The following is a 14,709-nucleotide window of genomic DNA, read 5'->3' on the forward strand; positions in this document are numbered from 1 at the left end:
CATGGAAGGCTGGCCAGGGATTTCAAACCTGAAAGCTAGCTCCCATCTCCAAGCACTATTATTTCCCCCAACAAATGTTGCATTTGGATAAATGATACAACACACATTACTTGCCATATATATTTATTTTGGACATGATTCAATGACTTCATTTGCACATGAAAGTCAAATACAGCCTGTCTTTGAGGAGGAGCTTCTAGACTTCTGGAAAGAAAGCCTGGGTGTCCTCAGGCTGAGACCTCCCCTGCTTCAACCACTAGGCCGCCAATTTCCATAAATGGTGGGTTCTTCTGGGCGGCGGAGGTTTGCCTTCCCTCAGCTACAGCTCATTGGCATCCTCGTCCATTGCGTCAGTACACTCTAATTGAGTGATCTCATATGTCAGTGATTTAAGATAAGTCACCAGCATCTCCTGACCGTAGTCACACATACTAGCTGTTGCACAGCCTCGGAGAGCACCCGTCAGCGTGGTTTCCCCTGTTGGGAAAAAAAAGCACACACATATTTTTGAAATCCAAAACCCTCCCCCTCAAACAGAAGGGTGGGCAACTTTTTTCAGACCAAGAGCTGTTTTCCAGTCTGGGTGACCTTATGTGAGGTCCACTGGCCAATGGAAACATATGTAAAATTCACCTTTACATGGCAGGCTATTTTATACATACATTCAACCCGCCCCCGTCCTCCATCCAAGTAACCAAGACTTCAGCCTGGCCAAAGCATACAGGTAGGGTATGAAGTGGGGCTTGTGAGGGGTGTGGCCTAGGGAGAGGAGGTGTGGCTAAGGAGGATCCAAAGGGCCAGAGAGAGAGAGTCCTAGAGGAGTGCCTTTGGGTCCTGGGCCTGTGGGTCTCCATCCTGCCCCCTCCAATTTAAAGTGCAATTTTTAAGATGTATTTTTATTTAACAAAAACTATATACCGCTTGATTGCAGTAAAAACTGCTAGGGGTTTACAAGAAATATATACATTAGCAATAAAAGCAGTTAAAACCATTAAAACATTTAAAACTCAATCGAATGAACAGCAAAAGGGAATAGAGCATGTCCCTATTTGAATAGGCTTTTAAGGTGTTGCTGGGGAAAAAATGGAATAAACTGGTGCAGGGTTCCAGGCAAGAACTGCAGAAATCACTAGCCCTTCCCTGTATTCTCCTCCTCCACCTCCCACCTCCCTGTCCACACATCCCTCCTCCTTGGGCTCTTGCCCATCCCAGACAGTCTGTGAGGGCAATGTGGGTCTCCTAATAACTTTCAGCACCCTTAATAAACAAAGTATCCTAGCGTCTTTTAGGGGAAGCCATGACTGCTCAAAGTAGCATGATACTTCCTCAAAGATGGGGCCCTAGTTGCACTCCATTATACAAGACTCACCAAACTGTGAGCGACCCACAGCGTAGAAGCATTGATCCTCCTCATTTCTGCAGCTGACGGTCTTATTGCCTTCACACTCGTCTGAAGAGATGGAGAAGCAACTCGGGCACTTCAGCCCATTGAGCTCCCTCGTCTCATACTCAGGCACTGGAAAACAATCACCACACCACACCAGCATTGCAATTAGTCAATGTATTTCTTTTGCAGATGCAAACCACAACTTGCTGTATGTGAGGGGTGGGAATCGTGCTTCCCCTTCCAAGATGGATGCGTACCACCTTCTACCACTTCTGCAAGTGGAGTGCTTCAGCCATGCTCCATTCATCCAGGACTACATTAAGGCATGGTGCAAGAGATTTCTAACTGGGGCCATATTCACAGCATACATTTCAAGCAAAGGGATACCACTTTAAGCAATTGGGCTTAGCACTGAGCAGCACTGGGGGCCATCCTGAGAGACAAAATGGCAGCTACAGACGCACACAAATGATGATAAAAGTCTACAAAATGGCCCTCTTTCCAAGAGCGGGAAAGAGAAAGAAAACTCTTAGTAGTTTTATCCTTAAAAATCACTTCTGGGAAAACATGTGCTTAGTTTTGGTAAAATAATGATTTCAGCTAAGAAAAAATGCCAGTTAATAAGAACTATTGTGTGGGGTTTGTTTGTTAATCCATAGCTCTGTGAGGGGAATCGGGGTTTCCCAATTAACTCTCAGCACCCTTAAGAAACTACCACTCCCAGAATTCTTGGTCCTAGTGTTGTTATAGTGTTTACAATAAAAACATACACCAGGGTGTTGAGAATACTAATGCGAACCACAAAATGGTGCCGCCTCCCAACAAGAAGGGAGGGGTGAGTGAAGATCTACATCAGGAACAAGGGAATGTGAACATCTACATCAGGAACAAGGGTGGGAGGAGACCAGAGTTCAAATCTGTACTTGAGCCACGAAACCTGCTGAGTGACCTGGGGCCAGACACTGCCCCTTAGCCTGACTTATTTCACATGGGTGTTTGAGGCTAAAATGGTGAGCAGGAGAGCCAAGAAATGCCACCTCAAGCTCTTTGGACAAAAGAGTAGGGATGTAAATATCAGAAGGTGCTGCAGGAGAGGGACTGTGAGTAACATCACACAAGGAATGTTTCTAGGACTAAGGTAAAACTGTGAAGCTCCCTTGTAATTTTTGCTCATGAATGCTGCATGTTGTTCAAGCAATCTTGTTATTGATACATGGTTTTTGGTTTAGTTCTATGTGCAGTTTTTTCTTTTACTATGTTATGTTATTAAATAATGCAGGTATCCTCTTAGAAAGCACTGTTCTATTGGTGAAGGCAGAAGCCCATGTTGCGGATGTTTGTAGAAGGCCTGGCCAATCCAGAGGTATCATACTGCCTTCTCACTTGCTGGATCATCACCTTGTTGTGGTGAGTGGGCTTCCACATTCCTATGACCCGTGTGAGCGAAGCCATCAGGAATCCTGTACTCCTAACAGGATCACCCAAGGCGGTAAGGTCAAAGGGAAGGAGCTAGACAAAGAATGATCCAAAAAGTCCTCAACAGCAGAACAGGTGGATGATAACAAGTGGTATGTTACAACAGCTGTGAAGGCAGATAAGGGCTGCAGCAGATAGGAATCCGCCGGTTCATTGTGACTACTCATGCCATCGGAACAGAGCCCTACTGTTACTAATAATAAATAATAATAATAATAATAATAATAATAATAATAAGACTATTATTATTATTATTATTATTATTATTATTATTATTATTATTATTTATTATTTGTACCCCACCCACTCCTGAATGGATGACCGCTCCCAGTGGGGTCACCACCTAGCGGTTGTAAAACACAATCGAATTTTGGAACATGGAATATACAGACTTTGTCAGATAACACAGATAGTGAGCGCTCTGAATGCAGAACTGCCATCATTGCAAGAGAGCTGCAATGTTTTAACATCACTATTGCAGCGCTTCAAGAGACTCAAAGAGCAGGCGAGGGACAACTGAAGGAAGAAAAAGGAGACTACACTTTCTTCTGGAAAGGTCTATCTGAACAAGAACTTCGGATACATGGAGTAGGTTTCGCTTCGGATACATGGAGTATGATCTTGTGAAGCTCCTGTCAGAAGTCCCTACTGGCATTAATGAGTGACTCTCAAACCTTTGAATAAAGCACACCAAAAACCAACAGGCTACTCTTATAAGCGCTTATGCACCAACACTGGATGCCGATGAAGACATTAAAGAAATTTTTTACTCTCAGCTGGATACCGTTCTATCAGAGATGCCTAAGGAAGATAAACTCATCCTCCTGGGTGATTTTAATGCAGGAGCTGGGCGAGATTTCAATCGGTGGCCTGGGACTATTGGGAAAGAAGGAATTGGCAACAGCAACCAGAACTGAATCTTACTTTTGACAATATGTGAAGCGCACAACCTTGTTACTACCAACACACTCTTTCGACAGAAAAATAAATTTAAAACTCCCTGGAGGCATCCTCGGTCAAACCACTGGCACCTCTTAGACCAGGGGTCAGCAACCTTTTTCAGCCATGGGCTGGTCCACCATCCCTCAGACCATTTGGTGGGCCAGACTAAATTTTGAAAAAAATATATGACCGAATTCCTATGCCCCACAAATAACCCACAGATGCATTTTAAATAAAGGCATACATTCTGCTCATGTCAAAACACCAGGCAGGCCATACAAATAACCCAGAGATGCATTTTAAATAAAAGGACACATTCTACTCATGCAAAAACACGCTGATTTCTGGACTGTCCACGGGCCGGATTGAGAAGGTGATTGGGCCACATCCGGCCTTTGGTCCTTAGGTTGACTGCTGCTATCTTAGACTATGTTATTGTCTGTGCTAAAGATCACAGTGATCTGCTCCTTACCAGAGCTATGACGAGTGCCGACGACTGCTGGACAGATCACTGACTAATACGCTCCACAATGGCTATCAATATTATACCTTAACGTAGGCTTCAAGGAAGGAAAACAAGGCGCAAAATGAACACCCAAGGCCTTCAAGATCCCGTTAAGTGGGATTGCTTCCAAATGACTCTTAAGGGCCATCTGCTTTCAGAATTCCCTGATAACATCGAGGAACACTGGACCAAGCTAAAAACATCCATTATTGCAGCTTGTGAACAAAGTCACAAAGACCATCTATGGGCCAATAAATCATGGCATATTCCCCCTACGCTCAGCAGACGGGATCACACTTCTAAAAGATAAAGAAGCTATTACACCGCTTTAAAGAACATTACTGACATCTCCTTAACTGCAACTCCCACGTAGCTGCTGAGTTCCTCTCACAAATTCTGCAAAAACAAGTTAGAGATGGGCTTGCAGTATCTCCAAACCTGGGAGAGTTGTGTACAGCTATTAACCATATGAAAAACAAAAAAACAAGCAGACCTGAGGGGATAGCTGCCAAAGTCTTCAAAGTGGGTGAAATTGAACTTACACAACAACTTCACAAGCTCATCAAAAAAATCTGGGAGAGAGAAGAGATCCCAGCAGACTTTATGGATGCCAAAATTATCTTTTTTTTAAAAAAAAAAAAGGTGACAGAACTGATTGCAGAAACTATCGAGGCATCTCTCTATTAGTTGCAGGTGGTAAAATTCTTGCAAGGATCTTAGCAAACCATCTCTTACAATATCCGAGGTGACCCTTCCTGAATCCCAAAATGGTTTTTGGCCTTTTAGGGGGACAGTGGACATGATTTTCACCGCTCAACAGCTTCAAGAAAAATGCAGAGATCAGAACCAAACCCCTGTATGTGTCGTTTTTTGACCTAAGGCTTTCGACACTGTAAATCGTAATGGTCTGTCGACTGTCCTTCTGAGAATTGGCTGCCTAGATAAATTTGTAAACATCATCCGACTCCTCCATGATAATATGACAGCAACAATCGCAGATAACAATTGCTCTCAAAGTGAACCATTCACAGTGGAATCAGGGGTTAAACAGGGTTGTGTTATTGCCCCAACTCTATTCATTGTTTTCATTGCCATGATCCTACACTTTGTCAAAGGAAAACTTTCCACCAGAGTAGAAATAATATATTTAACAAATGGAAAGTTCTTCAATCTTAGCAGGCTGAAAGCAAAGAGTAAGGTTACAGTAACTTTCATCATAGAGCTTCAGTATGCTAATGACAACGTAGTGTGTGCACGCTCACAGGATGACCTCCAAACCATCCTAAATACCATCCCAGAGGCTTACGAAAACTTTGGCCTCTCACTCAACATCCAAAAAAACAAAGTACTGCACCAACAAGTACAAAATAACCCCTCTGCAGCTCCACAAATCCAACTCAGTGGTGTAACGTTGGAAAATGTCAATCACTTCTCCTACCTAGGCAGTTATCTTTCCACAAGGGCTAACACTTATGCCAAAATCCAGCATCCCTGAGCTCTGCGAGTGCAGCTTTCTGTCGATTGAAGTGCAGAGTGTTTGAGGACTGGGACATTCACAGGGAAACAAAAATGCTTGTTTACAAAGCTATTGTACTAACATCCTTACTGTATGCTTGTGAAACATGCACCACTTATAAACACCATTTCTAACTCCTCGAAAGATTTCATCAACGGTGTCTCTGAAATTTTTTACACATCACTTGGGAAGACACGCAAACTAATATCAGTGTACTGGAAGAAGCAAATATCACCAGTGTTGAAGCAATGATTCTTCAACATAATCTTCGTTGGACTGGTCATGTTATGCAGATGCCTGATGATCGTCTTCCAAAGTAACTACTCTATTCCGAACTTAAAAATGGAAAGCATAATGCTGGTGGTCAACAAAAGAGGGTTAAAGACTGTCTCAAGGCAAATCTTTAAAAATGAAGTATAAACACTGACAACTGGGAAACACTGACCTGCGAGTGCTTCAGTTGGAGAACAGCCTTTACCACAGGTGTCATGAGCTTTGAAGAGACTCAAACTCAGGATATAAGGGAGAAACGTGCTAAGAGGAAGGCATGGTTGGCAAATCCACACCATGATCAACTCCCACCCAGAAACCAATGTCCCCACTGTGGAAGGACGTGTGGTTCCAGAATTGGCCTCCACAGTCACTTACAGACTCATTGTTAAAACTGTGTTTATGAAAGACAATTTTACTTGGCTACGAGTGATCGCCAAAGAAGAAGAATCATACTGCCTTACCAGTCACACTGCCTGGTGTGCTGTTATTCCTATCTTCCTCTGCACCTGAGGGTCTCAGTATGCAATTCATGGTCTCTGGTTTGAAAAGGATGGAGATACAGGCCTTTTTAACTTTTTATTTTTTAGCTAATGGGGCCTCCCGCTGATGCCGTGCTGCCAGAGTACAATTTCTGTTCTCATCCTGAAGCAAAGTTCTTAAACTGAAGCACTATTTCTGGGTTAGCGGAGTGTGTAACCTGAAGCGTATATAACCTGAAGTGTAAGTAACCCGAGGTCCCACTGTTAGTGTTCCTCTATAATATGTAATTAAGCATCACTGGAGTCCATTGCATCTAATAGATCTTTATTAGCATTTGCTTTAACCTGAAGATCTCAATTCCCTGAATGCAAATCTCAAAGAAATCAGTTCCCTCTCACACAAGAAGGACAGATACCTCCCCCACTAAAAATATCTCTACAAATGCAAATACATCAAGGAAAGTGAGTTGGTCTAGGTTTGGGGGCTAGAACTCTGGGAAACCAATAAGCCAGTGAGGTGTAGTGGTTAGGGGGCTGGACAAGAATCTAGGAGACCAGGGTTCAAATTCCACTGTAGCCATGACACTTGCTGAGTGGCCTGGGGCCAGGAACCATCTCTCAGCGTAACCTATTTTACTGAATTTTTTTCAGCTAAAATGGTGAGCGGGAGCTCAAGCTTTTTGGAGGAAAGCATAGGAAATAAATACCAGAAGCTTCTACAGGAGAGGAACTGTGAGTAACATTATGGGAGGGGTGTTTCTAGGACTAAGGTAAAACTGTGATGCTTCTTTGTACAGTGGTGCCTCGCAAGATGAAAAGAATCCATTCCGCGAGTCTCTTCGTCTAGCGGTTTTTTCGTCTTGCGAAGCAAGCCCATTAGCGGCTTAGCGGATTAGCGCTATTAGCGGCTTTTAGCGGCTTTTAGCGGCTTAGCGGATAAGCGGATAAGTGGCTTAGCGGCTTAGAAAAAGGGGGGAAAAAGGGGGGAAAGTCGGAAAAACTCGCAAGACATTTTCGTCTTGCGAAGCAAGCCCATAGGGAAATTCGTCTTGCGAAGCACCTCCAAAACGGAAAACCCTTTCGTCTAGCGGGTTTTTTGTCTTGCGAGGCATTCATCTTGCGGGGCACCACTGTAATTTCTGCTAATAGATGCTGTATGTTGTTCAGGTAATCTTATTGTGATTTTTGGTTTTGTTCTATTAGTTCCCGCCACCCCCATACTATGGCTCCAATGCTTCCCTGCTCGTTCCCTCTGTCAATGGTTCCTCCCTGTCCCACCAGTCTGAATCAAGTTTGAAATCTTCTTTCCTAGTGTCACCCTCAGGCGCCTCCTGGAGTGACTGGCTGCCACCACTCCTCCTTGTCTAGCCAGTCCCAGACATCAGGATACTGCCCAAACTTGTTTGTCTTTCTTTGAGCTCTCTCATTACTTGAGTTTTGTGAGATCATATTTCCTGATGATGATACTTACCTTCAGGAGGTCCACTGTTGCACATATCTGTCTTGCAGCAGGACACCTTGCCTTGGATGTACATTGATGAGGTTACGGAGCCACTGGCATAGTTTTCCTCACACAACTCTGTATCGATGCAGGACTTGAAAACCATATTTGACCCCAAAAGTGCTATAAAAGAAAGAATTGGAAAAGGAAATAACTAGACCTGGAGATAGGGCTGGCCCACCCATGAGGAAAGGATTGATGGTCATCTTATGTGGCGGGATCCAGAGGGGCAGGGGATCTGACCACCAAGAAAAGCATTGCCTGATGCTGCTGCCTTCGGTATGAGGGGCAGACCACGATGACAGCTTCACTCAGCAGTAAATCGTTGGTGGAAACCCCGCCTATCCTGAGTACTTCTGCCTCCAGCACCCAGCACACTGATTCTCTCATACCGGCAGTCCATACTGTTTTTCGTGGCAGGGACCTTGGAGCTCCTTCCTTTTTCTTTTTTAATATAATGTTTAATAAAATTTCTTTTTTCCTTTATAACAACCAAATAAAATCTCTTCATCACATATATCTTTGCTCAAATTGAGCTCTGACTTCCTCCCATCCCCCTCCCTGACTTTCATATGCAATCACTTTTATCTTCACATCTCTAAATCACCCTACTTACCTTATCTCTATACTTAAAAGACAGGTATCAAATCATAACCTGTCCTTTTCAAACAGTTCATCTTGCTGGTTTCAGATTCACCCCATCAGTCTCGCCGGCTCAGTGTATTCAATCATCTTTGTCTGGCATTCTTCCACAGTTGGAAGTTTCTACTGCTTCCATTTCTGGGCTAAACGTATCCTTTCTGCCATGGTAGCATACATAAATATATTTATGTCTTTTTGGGGGGAATTTCTTCACCTATGATCGCTAATAAAAAAGCCTCTGTTTTTTTTTACTAAAAGTATTTTATATATCATGACCCAGCAGACTTTAATCTTAGGACACGTCCACCACATTTGAAAGAAATTCCCTTCCTTCTCCTTACATTTCCAACATACTTTATCTTGAGTTCTATACATTTTAGCAAATACCACCTCGGAGCTCCTTTCTGAGGCTCCCTCCGCCTTGCTGGTGTCTGTGCAGGCACACTGCCTCTTTCCTTGTGGGGTGGTCATTTGCAAAGCGCAGACTGCAAAGCCACCCTAATTATCCCTTGCAGGGCTGCCTGCACTGCCTGGCTGCCTTTGACTGGCAGAGTGGGCTCCGTCTTTTCTCCTGTGCTGAAAAAGGAAGCAGGTGGCTGCCAAGGCTGTCTCTGGCCAGAGTCTGCACTCCACCCAGGCTCTTGCAGCTGGGGAGGGGGAGCCCCTGAGCCCCTGCCCCACTACTGGCTCATTTGGGGTTTCCGCAAAACTGCTTGGCTGAGGTGAGGGCAGCGGTGTGCTCTTAACCCAAGCAGTTTAAGGAGGGAGGGAGGGAGGGACAAGATGTATAAGCCTTGTCCATGCAGCTTTTTTCTCCCAGTGCAAGTATATGGGACAGACCACGATGGTGATTTCACTTAGCGATATATCTTTCATGAAAGTGCCACCCCTCCTGAGTCCCTCAGCCTCCAGCTCCAGGTCGCTGCTTGTTTTGTTTTTTTCCTCAGCGTGCTGGGTGCTGGAGGCAGAGGGACTCAGAATAGCCAGGGTTTTCCCCACCGATTTACTGCTGAGTGAAGCTGTCATCACGGTCTGCCCCTCATACCGGTCCTGGGGCGATATATCAATAAATCGCCCAGGCCTAATCTTCAGTCACCCTTTCTTCCGGGTCTGCGGGGTGGGGAACATTTCATGGTTTGCCTCAGGTATCCAATTGTGTTGAGCAGGCCCTGCTTGGAGCAGAAAGAGATTTCTCCAGTTTTATCTATTTGTTGAATGTGAGTCAGGAATGGAGAACCTTTGGCTGTCCAGAGGTTTCTACCACCCTTCTCCTTATTGAGTGGGACCAGTTCAGGAGGTTTCATGGGAAGCAATTAATGAATGAAATAAGTTTTGTGGCTGCCAAGGTGGATGAGAGAGTGGATAAAAATCAATTTTAAAAAATCAAAACAATCAGATTAAATTTAAATGAGAATTTTTTTATTTAAATCAGATTTTTTTTAATTTAAATTGGTTTTTTGGAGGATTCCCCCCCCCAAAAAAGATAGTTTTCTATTTAAGTTATATTATAGTCCAAAGACTATCTTCATCAAGAAATAAGGATTTGTTTTAAGCTTTTCATGTGTGCTATAACTCCCTCTAAGGTTTTTCTTAAAAAATCGCTTAATCACATCAGTTAATAAACATGGATACATATGCTATAATGTTATTGTTTTAGTTAAATAAATTATTTAAATTGCTATTAATGAAAGGATTGTTTTTTCTCCTTCCAATAAAATACAGCAGAAAAGAAGTCCAAATATAAACAGTTAATTTATTAAACCTCACAAAAATTTCATAATTATCTGTCAATGTTTTTCTAATAGTATAACCAAATCAGTAATTTTTGATATAACTTTAAAAACTACTCTGAAAATTTATTATTCCAAAAACGAAACCTTCATCTAGTTGTAAATATTAAGATTACATCAGCAAGAATGAGTCTTTATGTAAAAAAAAGTTTTAATTCAAGTTTTACTGACTAGTGATTTAAATTGTGATTTAAATCAAATCCTCCCTGTAACTGGACCAATGAGAGTCGATGGTGGAGCTCACAAAGGGAGCATGTACCACAGGCAATTAGGAAGGGGCAATATGTCAGTATCAGTTTGTCTTGGTTTCTTATTTGAAGTTCATTTCTCCACATTTTCATATGTTTCCAACTCTCCCCCCCACCCCATCAACATTTAGTGTGAATGTTATCTTCACTCTTAGGCCCTATCTGCAGGGTCATACTGATTTAAGCAGTCATGGTTTCCCCCGTGGGGGTGGGGGGGAGGGCGGGGGGATATTTGTTGACCATCTTGGCTCTGAATCCTGGCGGACTAGCTCTCTACCTTGCAGTTCATTTTTCACTTGGCCTGGGAGATGGGAACCACACAGACTGACTCCAACTACATAAGCTGAGGCTGCTGAACGGACACTTGGCCTGTTTTGTTGCTGTTACTTATATCCATCTTTTCTATCTTTATTTTTAGCTCTTCTTATGAATTAGGTGACTGTTGATTGACTTGGTTTAGGTTCTTGTATGCACACTTTACCCTAGTATGTGCATTTGTCTACTGATTACATGGCTGGACAACTGAATTGCAAAAATGGGAGAAGGGCAGATTCTGAAGGATGGCTTTGTTTTGCTCTGCCAGTTGAGTAAACGCACCTTTAAATATGAACTGACTTGAATTTCTTCCTTGCTCCTACAGGCAATGAAGAGGCTAGAATACTACTTTATGAAAAGTCATGTTCCATGGCTTGTGGCTAAGATATGGCCTTCGAAAGTGAGTCAGGGGGTTTACGTTTTGGTGATCAAAGAGGTTGAAAGTTCTTCTCACTTACACAGTTTGCCAACTCCAAGGGCAGACATGCAGGACTGGTCACTGGACTCGTCACACTCCTCAATGGTGGCATTTTTGCAATCTTTTCCTTCATTTAAACAAGACTCACATTTCAGAGTTGCCACTGCAAACAGGGGGAAAATGGGTTTAGAAAACTTTAGTAACTGTGTAGGAGGAATAGGTCTGTGTCAAGGTACATGAACACAACACTTTCTGCTACAAACGCCATCTTACGAGAGGCAGCAAAGGCTACCGACTTCGATAGCTTCAAAAGTGGACTGGATAAATTCATGTTTACCATCCTCTATTGATATATTTTTTCTGCAACATTGGAAGCACTATTTGAATACTAGTTTCTGGAAACTAGTATATATTCCTTCTGTAGTTCTTAAACTCTGTGAATAGGGGTGGGCCTTGCATAGACCAGAGAATGATTGTTGAAGATGACTCCTGCAGTCTGACGGAGGGGACCAGTAGGGAAGGTGTGAGGAAACCTTTAACCCTCCCAAAGTTGTTGTACTACAACTCCCATCAGCACCAGCAAACATGACAGACTCTGGTAAGCACATCTGGTACCCCTGGAACCTGACTCCACTCAGAGATTGGGGTCCTGTGTAACACCAGCCAACTAAAAGATTTCATGGGGGGGGGGAGGATAATTCCACTCCGAAATATGAGAAGAATTGTGCCTATAGATTGTGTGCTATCCTATCATAAGTTTCTACAAATGTAAGCAACTTACTCTTTGCTTTAAATCAAGCATGGCCAAAGTCCATTTCAGGGGCCCTCTGGTCAGTTTAATCCGGCCCCTGTGGCAGTTTATTTTCCAGGGGTAAAATCCTGAAAAAACCTCAACAACTTCAGTCCTTAAAAATGCTCAAAAACTTTGGTCGCCCCTTTGGTTGTCCCCCACAGCTTTTCTCTTCATCAAATCTGGCCCTCTTTGAAAAAAGTTTGGACACCACTGCTTTAAATTTAAGCTAGGACTCTGGTTTATTGAAGAGTGAACTACTGCCTCTTTTGCTCCCCCAATGTACTTGGGGATGTCACACCTCTGTATGCATTTGGTAAAATAAAGATTTAATATTGAGAACAATGTTTCAGGAAGAAGGGGCAGAATTTGAGTGGACGATGAGGCAAGCAAACAGGAAAGAAGTTCAAGAAACATACTCTTTGTTGTAGATGAAACCTAGGATTCTGGTTTATCCAAGAGTGGGCGACTGCCCCCATTGCTCCCCCAATGGACTTGGGGATACTGCACCTCTCAGTATGGATTTGGTTAAATAAAAACAAATATAAACATTGGGAAGAAACTATCTATGATTGAGAATCCCTTGTAGCTTGACCCCGAGATGGCTATCACCAATGGAGGCTAAGGCCCGGAAAAGACTCAATATGGAGGCCTGCTGGCCGAAATATTGGGAAATAATAGAAAAAATTGGAGACAAATGGAGGTTGCAGAGCATGGAGAAATTAAAGAATAAGGTGCAAGATTGGTTACATTACGCTCAAATTCAAGAGGTTTTTATATTGGATAAACAGATAGGATTCCAGGTGGAGAAGTCGAAATTAGAGACAGAACTGTTGGAACCAAAGACTAAGGTACTTTCGAGAATGTATAGCTTGCTGCTTAAATGGAACACACAGGATGAGACTGTTAAATCAGCCATGATAAAATGGGCTCAGGATATTGGGTATAACATTATGTTTGAGGACTGGGAAAGGTTATGGACCACCGGAATAAAATTCACGGCATGTAATGCTTGAAGGAGAATATTATGAAAATGATATATAGGTGGTACATAACCCCAGTCAAGCTTGCAAAAATATATCACCTGTCTGATAATAAATGTTGGAAATGTAGAGAGGCTGAGGGGACATTCTTTCACCTCTGGTGGACATGCCCAAAAGTGAGGGTCTTCTGGGAAATGATCTATAATGAACTAAAAAAGGTATTTAAATATACCTTTGTTAAGAAACCGGAGGCCTTCCTCTTGGGCATTGTCGGCCAGAAAGTGTCAAAGAAGGACAGAAATTTCTTTATGTATGCGACAACAGCAGCAAGAATACTTATTGCAAAGTATTGGAAGACACAAGACTTGCCCACACTGGAAGAGTGGCAGACGCAATTGATGGATTATATGGAATTGGCTGAAATGACTGGCAGAATCCGAGACTTGGGAGAAGAAACAACGGAAGAGGACTGGAAGAAGTTTAAGGACTATTTACAAAAACAATATAAGTTGTATGAATGTTAAGTATCTGCACGATTTAGAAAATCTCAGTTCCAGCAAATAGATTTTGTAAAATAGAAAATTAAGTTATAAGTAAGAAAAGGTCGAAATTTAAGGCAACAATATGTTTAAATTTAAGGTATGAGTAAATGATAAAAATTATCTTAAATTTAGAAGTATAATATTTGGAAAGTACAAAATAAGGTATGAAACAAGGTAATAATTTGCTGATATTTTTAATATAAATAATGCAGGGTAAAGGAGATGTGAGGAAGTCCAGTTAGTTATATATATAAAAAAATTGTATTGATTGGTTGGTTTTTTTCTTTTTCTTTTTTCTTTTTTATTTCTTTTTTTCTATATGGTTTTTTGGTGTATTTGTTTTGGCTTTTTTGTGTACTATTTTTTGGTGAAGGGATCTTGTATGAAAATTTAATAAAATATTAAAAAAAAGAGAGAATCCCTTGTAGCTTGACCATATGCTTTATTCCGCTCCCTTTCAAAGGAACCACAAGTCCTTGTTCCTTTCTTCTCCTGTTTTAATGGCTGACCCCCCACTTAGTTCCTTCCTGAAAATGATCAGCACAGCAGCTGTGGTTCTGCTCACCTGGATTCAGAAGGGTCAAGAGGAGGCAGGAGATCAGGAGTGTCTTCATCATTCTAGAGAGCTGAAGAGCCAGGAAGGTGTTCGATAACAGCACTGGGCTGAGCAAGGAACTGATGCATGAAGAGGCTTAGTTGGAGGAATTTATAGGAGATTACAAGAAGCACTTTGGCAGCACCCAGGAACAACGGGTTCAGGACAGTGTCCCAAATTTTTAGAAGTCTAATCATGCTATACTATAATTTAAAGCACAGATTTGAAAACTAATTAAATCTCTTCCCCCTTCCCAGAAATCCAAGGACACCTCCCTCCTAATCTGTGCCAGCGTCCTGGATGTGGG

At 42.4% G+C, this 14,709-nt stretch overlaps 1 protein-coding gene across 1 annotated transcript; it reads right to left on the reverse strand.

Moving 5' to 3' along the window:
• Nucleotides 1-118: 118 nt before the first annotated feature.
• LOC307221680 (phospholipase A2 inhibitor NAI-like) lies at nt 119-14,470 on the reverse strand. Its single transcript, XM_079986438.1, has 5 exons — nt 14,373-14,470; nt 11,533-11,655; nt 8,050-8,202; nt 1,370-1,516; nt 119-477 (listed from the first exon to the last, which is right to left on the reverse strand). Exons 1-5 carry the CDS (start codon nt 14,422-14,424, stop codon nt 320-322), a joined length of 633 nt encoding a protein of 210 aa, XP_079842564.1. The 5' UTR covers nt 14,425-14,470; the 3' UTR covers nt 119-319.
• Between the last annotated feature and the right edge of the window lie 239 nt (nt 14,471-14,709).

Source organism: Podarcis cretensis (genome assembly GCF_951804945.1).
Source record: "Podarcis cretensis genome assembly, chromosome: 8".
Classification (NCBI taxonomy): domain Eukaryota; kingdom Metazoa; phylum Chordata; class Lepidosauria; order Squamata; family Lacertidae; genus Podarcis; species Podarcis cretensis.

Excerpts from the sequence above, each read along its gene's own strand:
- LOC307221680 (XM_079986438.1), bottom strand. The coding sequence starts at position 14,424 with ATGATGAAGACACTCCTGATCTCCTGCCTCCTCTTGACCCTTCTGAAT. Across the intron at positions 11,656-14,372 it reads CTTGACCCTTCTGAATCCAG|TGGCAACTCTGAAATGTGAG; the intron begins GTGAGCAGAACC and ends CCCTGTTTGCAG. Across the intron at positions 8,203-11,532 it reads CCTTGGAGTTGGCAAACTGT|CACTTTTGGGGTCAAATATG; the intron begins GTAAGTGAGAAG and ends TTTCTTTTATAG.